The following is a 12,734-nucleotide window of genomic DNA, read 5'->3' on the forward strand; positions in this document are numbered from 1 at the left end:
GCTTATACTCACAAACTGTGAGATCATGACCTGAGCTGAGGTCGGATACTTAACCGCCTGGGCCACCCAGGCGTCCCCCCCCACACACACCCATTTATACTTTTTAATTTATATGCTTGTGAGCCATTTATACTTTATAAACTTGCATTCCGAGACAGGTGTGTGGTGTTGGATATACTAAAGGCCACAAGGTGGGGATGTTACTCAGCGAGCCTGGGAACCGACCTGGCGTCGCCCCACCGTTGAGTGGAATCTGTTCCAACCGAGGAAGAGAAGATGGCCAGAATGCTTAGTTAGAACTTGACTCAGGTGGAACAGGTTGTGACGGGTTTTTTACCCCTCCTATTGCAACTCGATTTTTCTGTTCATGAGTGAGCATGTGTTGTGTGTGCCCACGGGGGTGACTGTACAGATAGATGTTTCAGCCTCACTGATTCCCCCGGACTGGCTTCTTTCCCGCTTGCCCTTTCTTCCTCTGTTCTGCCCACTTCCTCCCCCAGGGTTATGAAGCTAAGTGTCTTGTTTTATTGTTCCTAGTCTAGATTTTTTTTAATGATGAATAAACACTTTATTTCTTCTCTCCTTTTTGCCCTCCCTGGTATACACATGCATCTGTGTGCACACAACCTCAGTTGATTTTTACGGGAATAATAGTCTTGGCAGAAGAAAGGTTTCACACGCTTGATTTAGGAAACCACTTGCCTATTTTCTGTGATCTCTAAAATGTTGTATCTCATCCTATAGCATACAGATAAAAATCCCAAATCTCATTTGGGATTGAGGAATCCTATGAGATTACCCTTTCTCTAGACCCATTCATTTGTTTCACACACGCCTGGGCTAGACGCTAGAGGACGCAGTAGCAAACAGCACAGACTTGAGTCCTGTGTCTCCCAGAGCCCGTGTGTGGGAAGCGGTGCAGAGGGAGAGACGGGTGTAGCTGACAGTTTCCTTGGAATTTGCTAAGTCCTGGGCTGGAGTCCTATGACGCGAATTGGGAGTATTGTGCATGTAAAACTATATAATCAAAATGAACTCTGTAAAATTAAATGGAGAAATAACTACATTTTTCCCTTCAGGTTCCAGAAACCAACATCCTGGGACAAATTGGACACGGCTATAAGTATGCCATAGGGAGTCTTAATGAAGGCAGAATAGGAATTGCTGCACAGGTTAGTCACATTGTGGCCATTTCGTTTGACTCTTGCACAGTGTGGGTCGATTAAACGTAGAAAGAAAAAAATGCAGTAAAACTGATGACTATTTGGAAGCGTGTGAACACAAGATGGCGCCCTTCCCTTCCGTGAGGTGGGAGAATGGCGTCTGACCACCAGCTTGAAAATCCCACTTTTGGTCAATTATGTAATGCCCTGAGAGCCAAACAATGGCTTAGTGGTGACACTTTTTCTGCTTTGAGAATGTTAAGTATTATCTGATACCTGCATCAATCACTTCTCAAATATATTGTAAATTAAATGTGCATTTTTTAAAAAATCTTTTCAATTTTTGAGGTTCATGCTAGAAGAAATTTTTTAAATTAAGAATACATAACAGTCTGTGTAGTAAGCATCTCTGATCTATAATATCTTTTTTTTAATGTTTATTTTTGAGAGAAGTAGACAGAGTGTGAGTGGGGGAGGGGCAGAGAGAGAGGGACACACAGAATCTGAAGCAGGCTCCAGGCTCTGAGCTGTCAGCCCAGAGCCTGATGTGGGGCTTGAACCCTCAAAAGCTCAGACATGACCTGAGCTAAAGTCAGACGTTCAACCGACCAAGCCACCCAGGTGCCCCTCTGATCTATAAATAATGAAAAATTTGTTGCCTAGTGTTGTGCATGTGAAAATCTGGCAATTTTTTGTGTGTAGTGCTTGAAATAAAATAACCACAATAAAATAGGGTATATAAGATGAGAACTATTCCATTTTTTTGATCAAATTTGCCCTTTGTAATGCATATTACATTTTTCTGTGAAGTGATACCAGTTTTCTTTTTTTTATTTTCTTTTTATTATTTCTTTTAACCTTTATTTATTTTTGAGACAGAGAGAGACAGAGCATGAACGGGGGAGGGTCAGAGAGGGGGAGACACAGAATCAGAAGCAGGCTCCAGGCTCTGAGCTGTCCGCACAGAGCCCGACGCGGGGCCCGAACTCACGAACCGCAAGATCACGACCTGAGCTGAAGTCGGACGCTTAACCGACTGAGCCACCCAGGCACCCCTCAGTTATTTTCTTGATTAGCAACATGAAAGTCTTGGGTTTTATTATAAATGTCGTTTGGGGAACACGTGGCTGGCTCAGTTGGTAAAGTATGTGACTCTTGATCTCGGGGTCGTGAGTTTGAGCCCCATGCTGGGTGTAGAGATTACTTAAAAATAAAACCTTTTAAAAAATATATCATTTTGTAGAATATATTTACAGAATTTGTAGAATTCATTTAGTCAGTGAATATCCAAAATTTACAAACTGACAGCTTTTAGGTTTTGAAGATGTTACATGTATTAGCTATTGGAATAGTAAATGTCATGCTATTACCCTAGGGGTTTTTGTGTTGCTGTTAATTTGCTGACAAAATATTCTTAGATCAAAACTTAACCCGTGTTTCCCACAAAGCTAGATAATGAGAGAATTGGCATATCTGTTTTTCTTAATGTTTTTCTGTGATTCAGCATCATCAGATATGGTGTTAAAAACCATAGTCTGAATCTCCTTGTTCTCAGACATATAAATAATATAGATGTTCTGGCATTAAAATACACAGCCTGGGCTTTAGTCTAATTACTCTGAGTTATCTTATAACCTAATTAAAAGTTAAGGTCAGGTAGTTATTATTTCTTGGTTAGCATTGTGAATGCCTTTTAGAGCAAGAGTCACATCTGACAGAGACCTGAAGGCATCAGTCCTCAAAACTGCAGCCGAGGACTATTTAGTTTTTCAGTAATGATAGTGAAAACATTGTACAGAGATGAAAAGCCTATTGTGATTGACAGCCAGTGATTTTAATTTTCACGTCAATGTAGGATATTATTAACATGCTGTGAATTTTAGTCCTAAGAGTTTGGTGACAGTTGGCTAAATCAAATTTAAATTAAAAAAAAAAAAAAAAACCGTTTGATGACATCATCTTGACTCAGCCAAAAATGCATTGGGTCGCTGCCTCACTAAAATTTGGGGGTGTTTTTTTGGCGGGGGTGGGGGGAGATCCTTTAATTTTTAGCACAATATTCTGTTCTCCAGAAAATTCAAAATAAAAGGCTAAAGGAAAATGTGAACACTAATGAAATATTAATAAGTCTATGGGCATTTCCCACAAAGCTTTTGCTATTGATATTTGTTTCCTTTTTCTATTTTTTTTTTTAATGTTTATTTTTGAGAGAGAGAGACAAGTGCGAGCAGGGAGGGGCAGAGAGAAAGAGAGAGAGACACACAGAATCCAGAGGAAGCTCCAGGCTCTGAGCTGTCAGCACAGAACCTGACATGGGGCTTGAACCCATGAACCGTGAGATCATGACCTAAAGCTGAAGTCGGACACTTAAACCAACTGAGCCACCCAGGCACCCCTGTTTCCTTTTTCTAAAACCCACATAGTTTGGCATAAGTAGATGGTGGCTTAAGTGGCTACCTGATGTTGAAATTTGGAAACCATTTCTAAGCTTGAATAGTTCAATACAGAGCTTAGTTAGCAATGGGACAGTTCAGCTAAGATTGTCACCACGTCCTGATTTGTTCAAGTGCCTAAATCCATGTTTTCACCAGGTGCTCTTGCTTTAGCCCTGCAGTGAACCATTAAGGTTTTAAAACAGCTGATGCCGGGGCACCTGCGTGGCTCAGTCGGTTAAACGGCCGACTTCGGCTCAGGTCATGATCTCACAGTTCGTGATTTCAAGCCCGCATCGGGCTCTGTGCTGACAGCCTGGAGCCTGCTTCGGATTCTGTGGGTGTCTCTCTTCTCTGCCCTTCCCCCACTCGTGCTCTGTCTCTCTCTCTCTCTCTCAAAAATAAATAAACATTAAAAAAATTTTTTTTAAACACTGATGCCTAGGCCACTCACCCCCTCCATTCTCAAGATTTAGATTCAGTTGTTAGACCCTCATGTCGCTTTTTTCTTTTTTAATCAAGTCCCTACAAATGATCTTGATATGCCTCCAGGGTTGGAAAACACTGCTCTTTTATGTTCTAGTGCCCTTTCCCCTGAAGCCCTTATTAATCCTGATCGTATGCAGAACAGACAGGAAGATAGAAGGTTAGGAAGTGACCTTCCATGCTTGCCTTCTAGAAGGACCAGAGGGAGCTGCTCTAGTCTTTGAGGCCAGTTCCGAGCAAAATTTCTGTGGCTTGCTTTATGCCTGGAGAATCAGAGCTTAGAGGAGAAGCTTCCTTAGAAGTAACCTGGTTGTACAAGCACAGCCAAGCCATAGGATTTACCCTGCAAGAATTCAGTAGACTCATGTGTATGTGAAATCTCTCGAATCTTCTCCCAGTTACTGGAAATTAACTTCTACAAATGCAGTTGGTGAAGGTATTAACACACACCTCGCCAGTCCGTCCCCTACCCCAGCTATTCAATTTGCCTGTAAAAGGGATTTATACCCTAAATAATTAAAAGTGTTAAACTTACAACAAAATAAGAAATTCTGCTCTTTTTTTTTTTTTTTTTTTTAAACAGATGCTGGGATTGGCTCAAGGCTGCTTTGACCACACTATCCCATATATGAAGGAAAGGATACAATTTGGCAAAAGGATATTCGATTTTCAGGTACGTAATTCTCAGTCTCTTTCTAGCCAGCTATACTGTCGTGGCTTCCTATTAATGAAGAGCTGTGTCATAAAGCTGTGGAGGACATCCCCTCGGGGGGATTTTAATGGGAGAGGTGGAGAGGAGGAAGGAATAGGTCTCAGGGAGCATACCTGTGAATGCCTTGACCTTCTCCAAGGGCAGAACAACAGTCCTTGAGGCCCGCCTATGGCATGACTCCTCTCTAAAGATGATACTAGGGTGACTTCAGGGTGACTTCGCATCCGCTAGATGTGTAGAGTATTCAGCACATTGCCTGAGTCTAACGAGCACTCAGTAAACGGTAACACTTGTTAGGAATCCCTGCGCAGGTCAGAGCCATGCGGTAATCCTCAAAAGACGACACTTTGACCCTTCTTTCTTGTAGAAGTACAGTGTGCTGCAGTGGGTACAAACGAGATGTTCTCAGCCAAGCGTATTGGGAAATAGGGGCCTGGTCTAATGATGTAGCTTCTCGGAGCTCCCCAGATAAGGGGACCGTTGGTGACAGTGGCATTTTCCGGTCCATGTTGAGGCCTTGCTGGGTTCTGGAAAGCCTGGAGTGACAGCTTACCAAGCTCGCTTAAGCACTTTACCTAAAAATCCCAAAAAATTGCTTTACATGTTCACAAAACCTTCTTGTAAGTAGGCCCCAAGGACAATTTCTTATTCCATTACCAGTTCTGTTGTGATGTGTTGTCTTCAGGTGCTGTAGTAATTATTTGTCATTACGTGGGCACACACAGATTGCACGTGCATGGAAATACGAGGCACAGTCAGTTCTGGCCTGGAAAGTCTGAGTGAGCATGTCAGTCCTGGCCAGGGCCCCCCACAGCCTGTGCTGTCGTGGCGTCTTATACGTGGGAAGCTGAAGCATCTGGAGGTTGAGTTCCCAAGGACATACAGCTAGTAATGTGTCAGATTCTGTCTTGGCTTCTGGTCTGACTTTCATGTTATTGTACTAGTGAACTCTCTCAGACCAGCTACCACACAGATTGCAAGGAAAGGGACAGAATACGAGACAATTTGAGGGAGATCTCGGTACGCCAGAAACTATTTTTGTGTCTGTGGAGTTGGTAAGGGAGGGATACGGGGTCAGGTGTACTAATTGGTATAATCGTGGCACTTCCAGAGATGCCTCTTGTGGCATTAGAAAACACTTAGAAACACTTTTGGAAAACACTTTTGGAAATTTGATCTTGAAAAACAACATTATTTATTATATATATTTATTTTATAATATATTTTTATACATACAGCCACATATATCTGATGCTTTGGTTAAAGGTAGAGTTTTCTCTAACTGCTTTAATCTCATTAGAATGGTTTGTGTCTTGCTTTGTATGTGATCATTCACATCTTTGTGTTGTCCAGACTACAAGCTCCTTGGGTAAAGATGAGGCCTCTTCATCCTCACTTCTCTCAGTTGTGTGTTCAGGATAGATTCATTGAATATGTTCTCCATGTCAGGCCCTGTGTTCACAGTGTAGTCAGGGAACCGGTATTCAGCAATCGTTAGTTCTTGTAGGGCAAGAGACATTACCAGCATCAGCTTTGTGCCTCTCCTGGCACCTGATGTGGTCATTGGAGTGGACAACCTAGATGGCAAGTGTTGGTTTAACTGAACCGAATGTGCTTTTCAAAAATAATTAGAATCTGCATTCCACATAACAAGCCATAAACTATTTCTAGAATAGTGATATTGGCATAGAAATAGACAAATTGACTGATGGAACAAAAAAGAAAGGCCAGAAATAGACAGGCACGTATGGAAACCTGATGTAGGATAGTAGTGGTATTGCAGATCACTGAGTGGGGCTAGTCTTTCCTTGTGGAAAAAAAAACTGAGACTGGATCCCTACCTCACACCATACATGGAAAATAGATTTCTGATATACTAAAGACGTAACATAAAAAATAAAATTTTAGGGGCGCCTGGGTGGCTCAGTCGGTTAAGCGTCCGACTTCAGCCAGGTCACGGTCTCGCGGTCCGTGAGTTCGAGCCCCGCGTCAGGCTCTGAGCTGATGGCTCGGAGCCTGGAGCCTGTTTCTGATTCTGTGTCTCCCTCTCTCTCTGCCCCTCCCCCGTTCATGCTCTGTCTCTCTCTGTCCCAAAAAATAAATAAAAAACGTTGAAAATAAATAAATAAATAAAATAAATAAATAAATAAAAATAAATAAATAAAGATACTTAGAGAAAATGGGAGCTTCAACTGTTCTTTCACTGCTTTGCAACTAACAGCATCTATTTATTTATGTATTTATTTACTGATTTATTAAAAAAAATTTAAGTATTTATTGTTGGGAGAGCGCAAGCAGGAGAGGGCAGAGACAGGGCGACAGAGGATCTGAAGCGGGCTCTGCACTGACAGGCTAACAGCAGCAAGCCCCACTCAGGGCTCAAACTCACAAACCACAAGATCATGACCTGAGCCGAAGTAGGATGCTCAACCCACTGAGCCACCCAGGTCCCCCCTAACAGCATCTTTTTAATGCACCGAGGCTATATGCAGAATCAAGATTTTATGAATTCAAGCAGATGAAAAATATGTTCACACTTTTGCTTTGCTGGGATTTAGTTTAAGCTTAATTTTGATCATGCAGTGGGCTTAAATTATTAAATGTGACAGTCAAATTTTGTTTTGTTTTTAATTTTTTTTAACATGGATTTATTTTTGAGAGAACGAGACAGAGCATGAGTGGGGGAGAGGCAGAGAGAGAGGGAGACACAGAATCTGGAGCAGGCTCCAGGCTGTGAGCTGTCAGCACAGAACCTGATGCGGGGCTCGAACCCACGAACTGCGAGATCATGACCTGAGCCGACGTCAGACGCTCAACCGACTGAGCCACCCAGGCGCCCTAACAGTCAAATTTTTAAGCCTCATTTTGTGATGATTTCTTAAGTCTTGACATTTATAATTACATGAATTTTGTAAGTTGTCTGAGAAATAATGTATTTCATTTTAGATTGCATATTTTAATTATTATTTTTTAGATTGGAGATTTTAAAGTATTTCTACAAAATGAATGTAAATTCCTTTGCGGGGGGTGCATATTTTCAGTGTGTCAGCATTCCATGTCCAGGCAAGACTTTGAGGATAAGCGGTGTTTTCGGGAGTCCTAATTCTCTAACTTGGGCCTAAATATTACAGGGGCTCCAACACCAAGTGGCTCAGGTGGCCACCCAGCTGGAGGCTGCAAGATTGCTAATATACAACACTGCTAGGCTTTTAGAAGGTGGAAAGTCATTCATAAAAGAAGCATCCATGGCCAAATACTATGCATCAGAGGTAAGACAAACAAAACGTAATTAACCTTCCCCTCCCCGTCACTTAAAAGTATTAACCTTTCCACTTAGGAGTGTTGATAATTGGTTTGTTTTTCAAGTAAAATAACATCGACTTTCCGGTTCCTGCAACAGAAAAGCACACTTGCAAACCTTGCATAGGAACGTGCTCAATTCTACGAGGTCTTGATGTCTTTACAGGCTCTTCTGTGGAAACCGAGTGGCCCAGTTCAGGTAGAACACCCACCATAAATCCCTGGGTGAGCCTCAGTCTGAACGATGGCATCACACCCGTGGCTTCCAGTTGGGGCCAGGTGAATGCCATGGGAGCTCATGTGAAGTAAAAACACAAGAAGAGATTGTTTCTGCTTTAATTTAATGCTTTCTGCTGATACTTCTGCCTTCTCTGTTTAACCCATTGGACACTGGCTGGAGAACTTTGCCCGGTCACTGGCTGCTACGGCCCATCCTCAGCAGTATGCCTTATTCATTCCATAGCTTCCGGTAGCCATTTAACATCTCAGCCCCCAAATTTAATCTCCTGCCTCAGCCTCCCTTCTGGGTTCCAGACTAATAGATCCAATTGCCACTTCACCTACCCAACCCATCGCACCAGTCAGATGCCTGAGCGTCATCTCACCACCCCCTTCCCCGTCGTCTCCACCTTGAGCCCATCATCCAGGTGCTGAGGATTCTGCCCCCAGTATTTCTTGCATTTGTATATTTCCCTCCCTTTCTGCTGCCCCCTATTGAACAAGCCGGGTGATTTCTTCACCAGACGCCTCCACTCATCTTCCGACTGCTCCATTGGTCCTTGTCACTTCCTCCAGTCCCCTCTTCCCTTTTCTTAGTGTTCACGAGGCCATGCCATTCCAGCTTAACCTTTGTGGCTTCTCACGGCAAATGGAACAGTGCTTGTATTCATTTCCTATTGCCGCTTTTAACAAATGACCAAAAATGTAGTGGCCTAAAACACTGCAGTTTTATTATGTCATGGCTTTGGAGGTCACAAGTCTAAAGTGAGTATCACTGGGATAAAATCAAAGTGTCAGCAAAACTGCCTTTCGGAAGCTCTGGGAGAATCCATTTCCTCACTCTTCCCGCTTCTAGAGGCTGCTCACATTCCGTGACCTGTGGCCCCGTCCTCCGTCTTCAAAGCCAGCGGTAGCGTGTTCAGATCTGGCTTGAGCTGTCCAGCCTCTGTCTTTCCCTTATGAGGACCCTTGTGATGCCATTGGGCCCACCCAGGCAGTCCGGAACCATCTCCCTCTCAAAGCCCTTAACTTAACCACATCTGTGGGTCCCAGTGGTCATGTAAGGTAACAAACATTAGTTTGTGGGGATTAGCATGCAGACAGATTGGGGGGCCATTACAGTATTAAACATGCTTGCCCTCAGGAGGCCCGCCTGCCTCTCCATTCTCTTCGCAGCTTGCCCTGACCCCAGCCCACTTCCCCTCAGGTCCTTGAGGTCGATAAACCCGTTCGCCCCTTGAAACCCTCCCACACATTCCTCAACTTGACATGTCCCCTCACTCGTCCTTTGGGCCTCAGCGAAGCTGTAATTTCTTCACACTGTTCTCCTTCTACATCACATCAGCTTCCCTAGCCAGTTCTCCTTGCCTCGTAGAGTTGATCACTTTCTGTAATTGTTGGTTTGATGTGGGAACCAAAAGAGCCCCCAACCATCGTTTACCCAGTGGCTGGCGGAGTGCGCGATGCAAAGAAGACCCTTTGTGTATATATTTGCTGAGTAACGATACCTGTCGGTGTGCATAGGTGTCTGAACAATACCCTAATGTTCTTAAGAAAATAGGAATTTTGTGAATAAATACGAGTTGCCAAAAATGGCGTAGAGAATGGGGCTGAAGAGACAATGCGATCCTACAAAGTAACTCCGATCGGCGGACAGCAGTGGCTCCACGTTACTAACATATTCCGCAGGAGTGTTTATGGTGCATGAGTTATGCAGTTTCAGCATATTATTTGCTGCTTGGTTTTGGCAGATTGCAGGCCTCACAACCAGTAAGTGTATCGAGTGGATGGGAGGAGTCGGCTACACCAAAGATTTCCCTGTGGAAAAATACTTCCGAGATGCAAAAGTTGGTAGGCAGATTTTTTTACGTTTTATTTTGTTTTCTTTTATTTGCCTCTGTAGCTGTGTGGCCTGCTGTATATGTTTGGTTTTATATTACCGTACTTAGGCAAAGGCAATTGTAATCTTTTCACTATTGTGTTTATTGGCTCTCTTCTTTTCTGGGGCTGGTCTTTTCTCCCCCACCTCTTCCTTCAAGAAGAAGGATGGATTTATATTTTTTAAGACATCAAGTTATCTTTATAAACGCCTCAACAGAGCCTTTTCGCAAAACTGCAACCAAACTGACTTGTCATTTTTCTCTTACCAAAAATGTTACTACGTTTGATTCGTTCAATGCCATTCTTTGAAGCTAAGTTCTGATTTCAGAAGCCTAGCGCCCCATCAAGCCTGAGCCGTCTGACGCTCCACTACCAGGCGGGAAGACCAAAACAAGGAGCTTTGAAAGCTGCCTGTTTCAGAGTGACGATCCAGGCTCATGCGTTGATAGATTAGGAACAATGAACTTCAACCGTTTACTACTGATTCTGGAATCAGAATCCAATTTCCAAATGGAATATTTTCATCTCTTAGGCAAAATGACTTTGTCATATAGTACCATATTCAGGGGATATTGAATGATATCACTAGTGACAGTTTTATAGCAAATATACAGAGGTAATGTGTAGAAGCTATGTCTTAATGTAGACACATAGTTATGGGTGCACTCCTAATTTTTTTTTTTGTTTGTTTGTTTTTTTTTTGCTCCCTTTTTATTTAAGGCACAATATACGAAGGAGCTTCAAATATCCAGCTCAACACCATCGCAAAGTGCATTGACACAGAATACTGATGTCCACAGGGACGGGCCTCTCCCCCTTGTCGCTGGTATAAAAGTCTAAACTATGGTGCCTTTTTGTGGAAGTAAACCTCCATGGCATTGAAGTATTCTGTTCAAGGTCTTAGTCATGATTCTTGGGATTGATCTTTTGTGTTTTATCTTTCCAGTCTGCATAAATTAGGCACCGGGAAATCATTTTTCAAATTTGGGAAGAAAGGCATCTGTGTTTTCTCCAAAACTGTTGTTAAAGTTGTACACGTGTAAATCACTTCAGCTTCAGGGCAGACAGACGTTTCACTCTGTCAGCATTTGGAGAAATGCATGTGAAGTATTACGTACAGACATGACTATTTTATATTCCTGTTAAATCTTTATTTTTTGGATCAGAGAAACATTTGTTATAGTTGGCAATTCTATTGATCGATTCAATTCTAAGTTACTAGCCTAGGTAGGAACTGAAAATGTATTTATAAAAATCTAAAAAAAAAAGTTTTAAAAAAATGTTTATTTTGAAGGAAAAAGAGAGAGAGAGAGAGGGCAGGGGAGGGGCAGAGAGGGGGAGAGAGAGAATCCCAAGCTGGCTTCTCGCTGTCAGCACAGAGCCCAATGCAGGACTCTTATCTCAAGAACCGTGAGACTATGACTGACCAGGAGTTGGAAGCTTAACTGAACGAGCCACCCAGGTGCCCCTAAAAAAGAAAGTTACTTTTAAAAAAGAAAAATCTGGGGCGCCTGGGTGGCTTAGTTAAGTGTCCAACTTCAGCTCAGGTCATGAGTTCGAACCCCGTATCGGGCTCTGCATTGACAGTGCAGAGCCTGCTTCGGATCCTCTGTCTCCCTCTCTCTCTGTTCCTCCCCAGCTCGTGCTCTCTCTCCCTCTGTCTCTCTCTCTCTCTCTCTCTCTCTCAAAAATAAACATTAAATAAATAGAAAAATCTGAAAGTTCTAGTTCTAAATGGAAGTGGGTGGAAAATAAGGGTATAATTCTGTAGGTCATATGATTGAAGACATTATTTTAACAAAAGAAAGCAATACGATTTGTTCCTATAATTGAGCTGCATAAAAGATGCATTTCATGATGTTTTCAGCAGATCATTTTAAAAACAAGTTCTTCTCGGGGCTCCAGGGTGGCTCAGTCGGTTGGCCGTCCGACTTTGGCTCAGGTCATGATCTCGCGGTTCGTGAGTTCAAGCCTCGCATCGGTCGGGCGTGTGCTGACAGCTCGGAGCCTGGAGCCTGCTTCAGATTCTGTGTCTCCCTCTCTCTTTATCCCTCCCCTGCTCACACTCTGTCTCTCTCAAAAATAAATAAACGTTAAAAAAAAAAAAAAAGAACAAGTCCTATTAGTTTTCAAGCATAAAGTTTAAATAGTTTGAATTAATAATCAGAATATATTCAGTATTATAATATTCATTTATCACACACTGTTTTTCAGCAACATCATTTCTTTCTGTATTTGAACTGAATAGTATTTCCTCAAACTTAAAGTTACTGGGCTTGACCATGAATAGTAATGCAGATGCTGTGTTTTGGTTCGGTGGTTCTCAAGAGGGAGAAGTCTTGTCCCTGTAAAGTGAAAGGGCGGGCCTACGCCAGCCGACTCCATCTTGTTCTGTGTCCTTCACCTTGACCACACCTCCTCCCCTTGAGTAACCCCCCCCCTCACCTGCCTAACAGGACTCGACCCTTCCCCAGGACCCTTCCCCAGCCAATCGGCTGAGGCCATAGCCATTACCTCACCAACTGCCCCCAGGCCCCAATA

The 12,734-nt window shown here is 42.9% G+C and overlaps 1 protein-coding gene across 3 annotated transcripts in view; it reads left to right on the forward strand.

The window, feature by feature from the left end:
- The window catches only part of ACADSB (acyl-CoA dehydrogenase short/branched chain), a 36,868-nt gene extending 24,997 nt beyond the window's left edge, over positions 1-11,871 (forward strand). For all 3 annotated transcript variants that reach the window (XM_015065911.3, XM_015065913.3, XM_015065912.3), the window contains exons 7-11: positions 1,080-1,172; positions 4,665-4,754; positions 7,925-8,062; positions 10,064-10,163; positions 10,914-11,871. In XM_015065911.3, coding sequence (XP_014921397.3) covers positions 1,080-1,172; positions 4,665-4,754; positions 7,925-8,062; positions 10,064-10,163; positions 10,914-10,984 — 492 coding nt within the window. In that variant the 3' untranslated portion in view covers positions 10,985-11,871. The remainder of the gene's footprint in view (positions 1-1,079; positions 1,173-4,664; positions 4,755-7,924; positions 8,063-10,063; positions 10,164-10,913) is intronic.
- The last annotated feature ends 863 nt before the right edge of the window (positions 11,872-12,734 follow it).

Source organism: Acinonyx jubatus, chromosome D2 (genome assembly GCF_027475565.1).
Source record: "Acinonyx jubatus isolate Ajub_Pintada_27869175 chromosome D2, VMU_Ajub_asm_v1.0, whole genome shotgun sequence".
NCBI lineage: Eukaryota > Metazoa > Chordata > Mammalia > Carnivora > Felidae > Acinonyx > Acinonyx jubatus.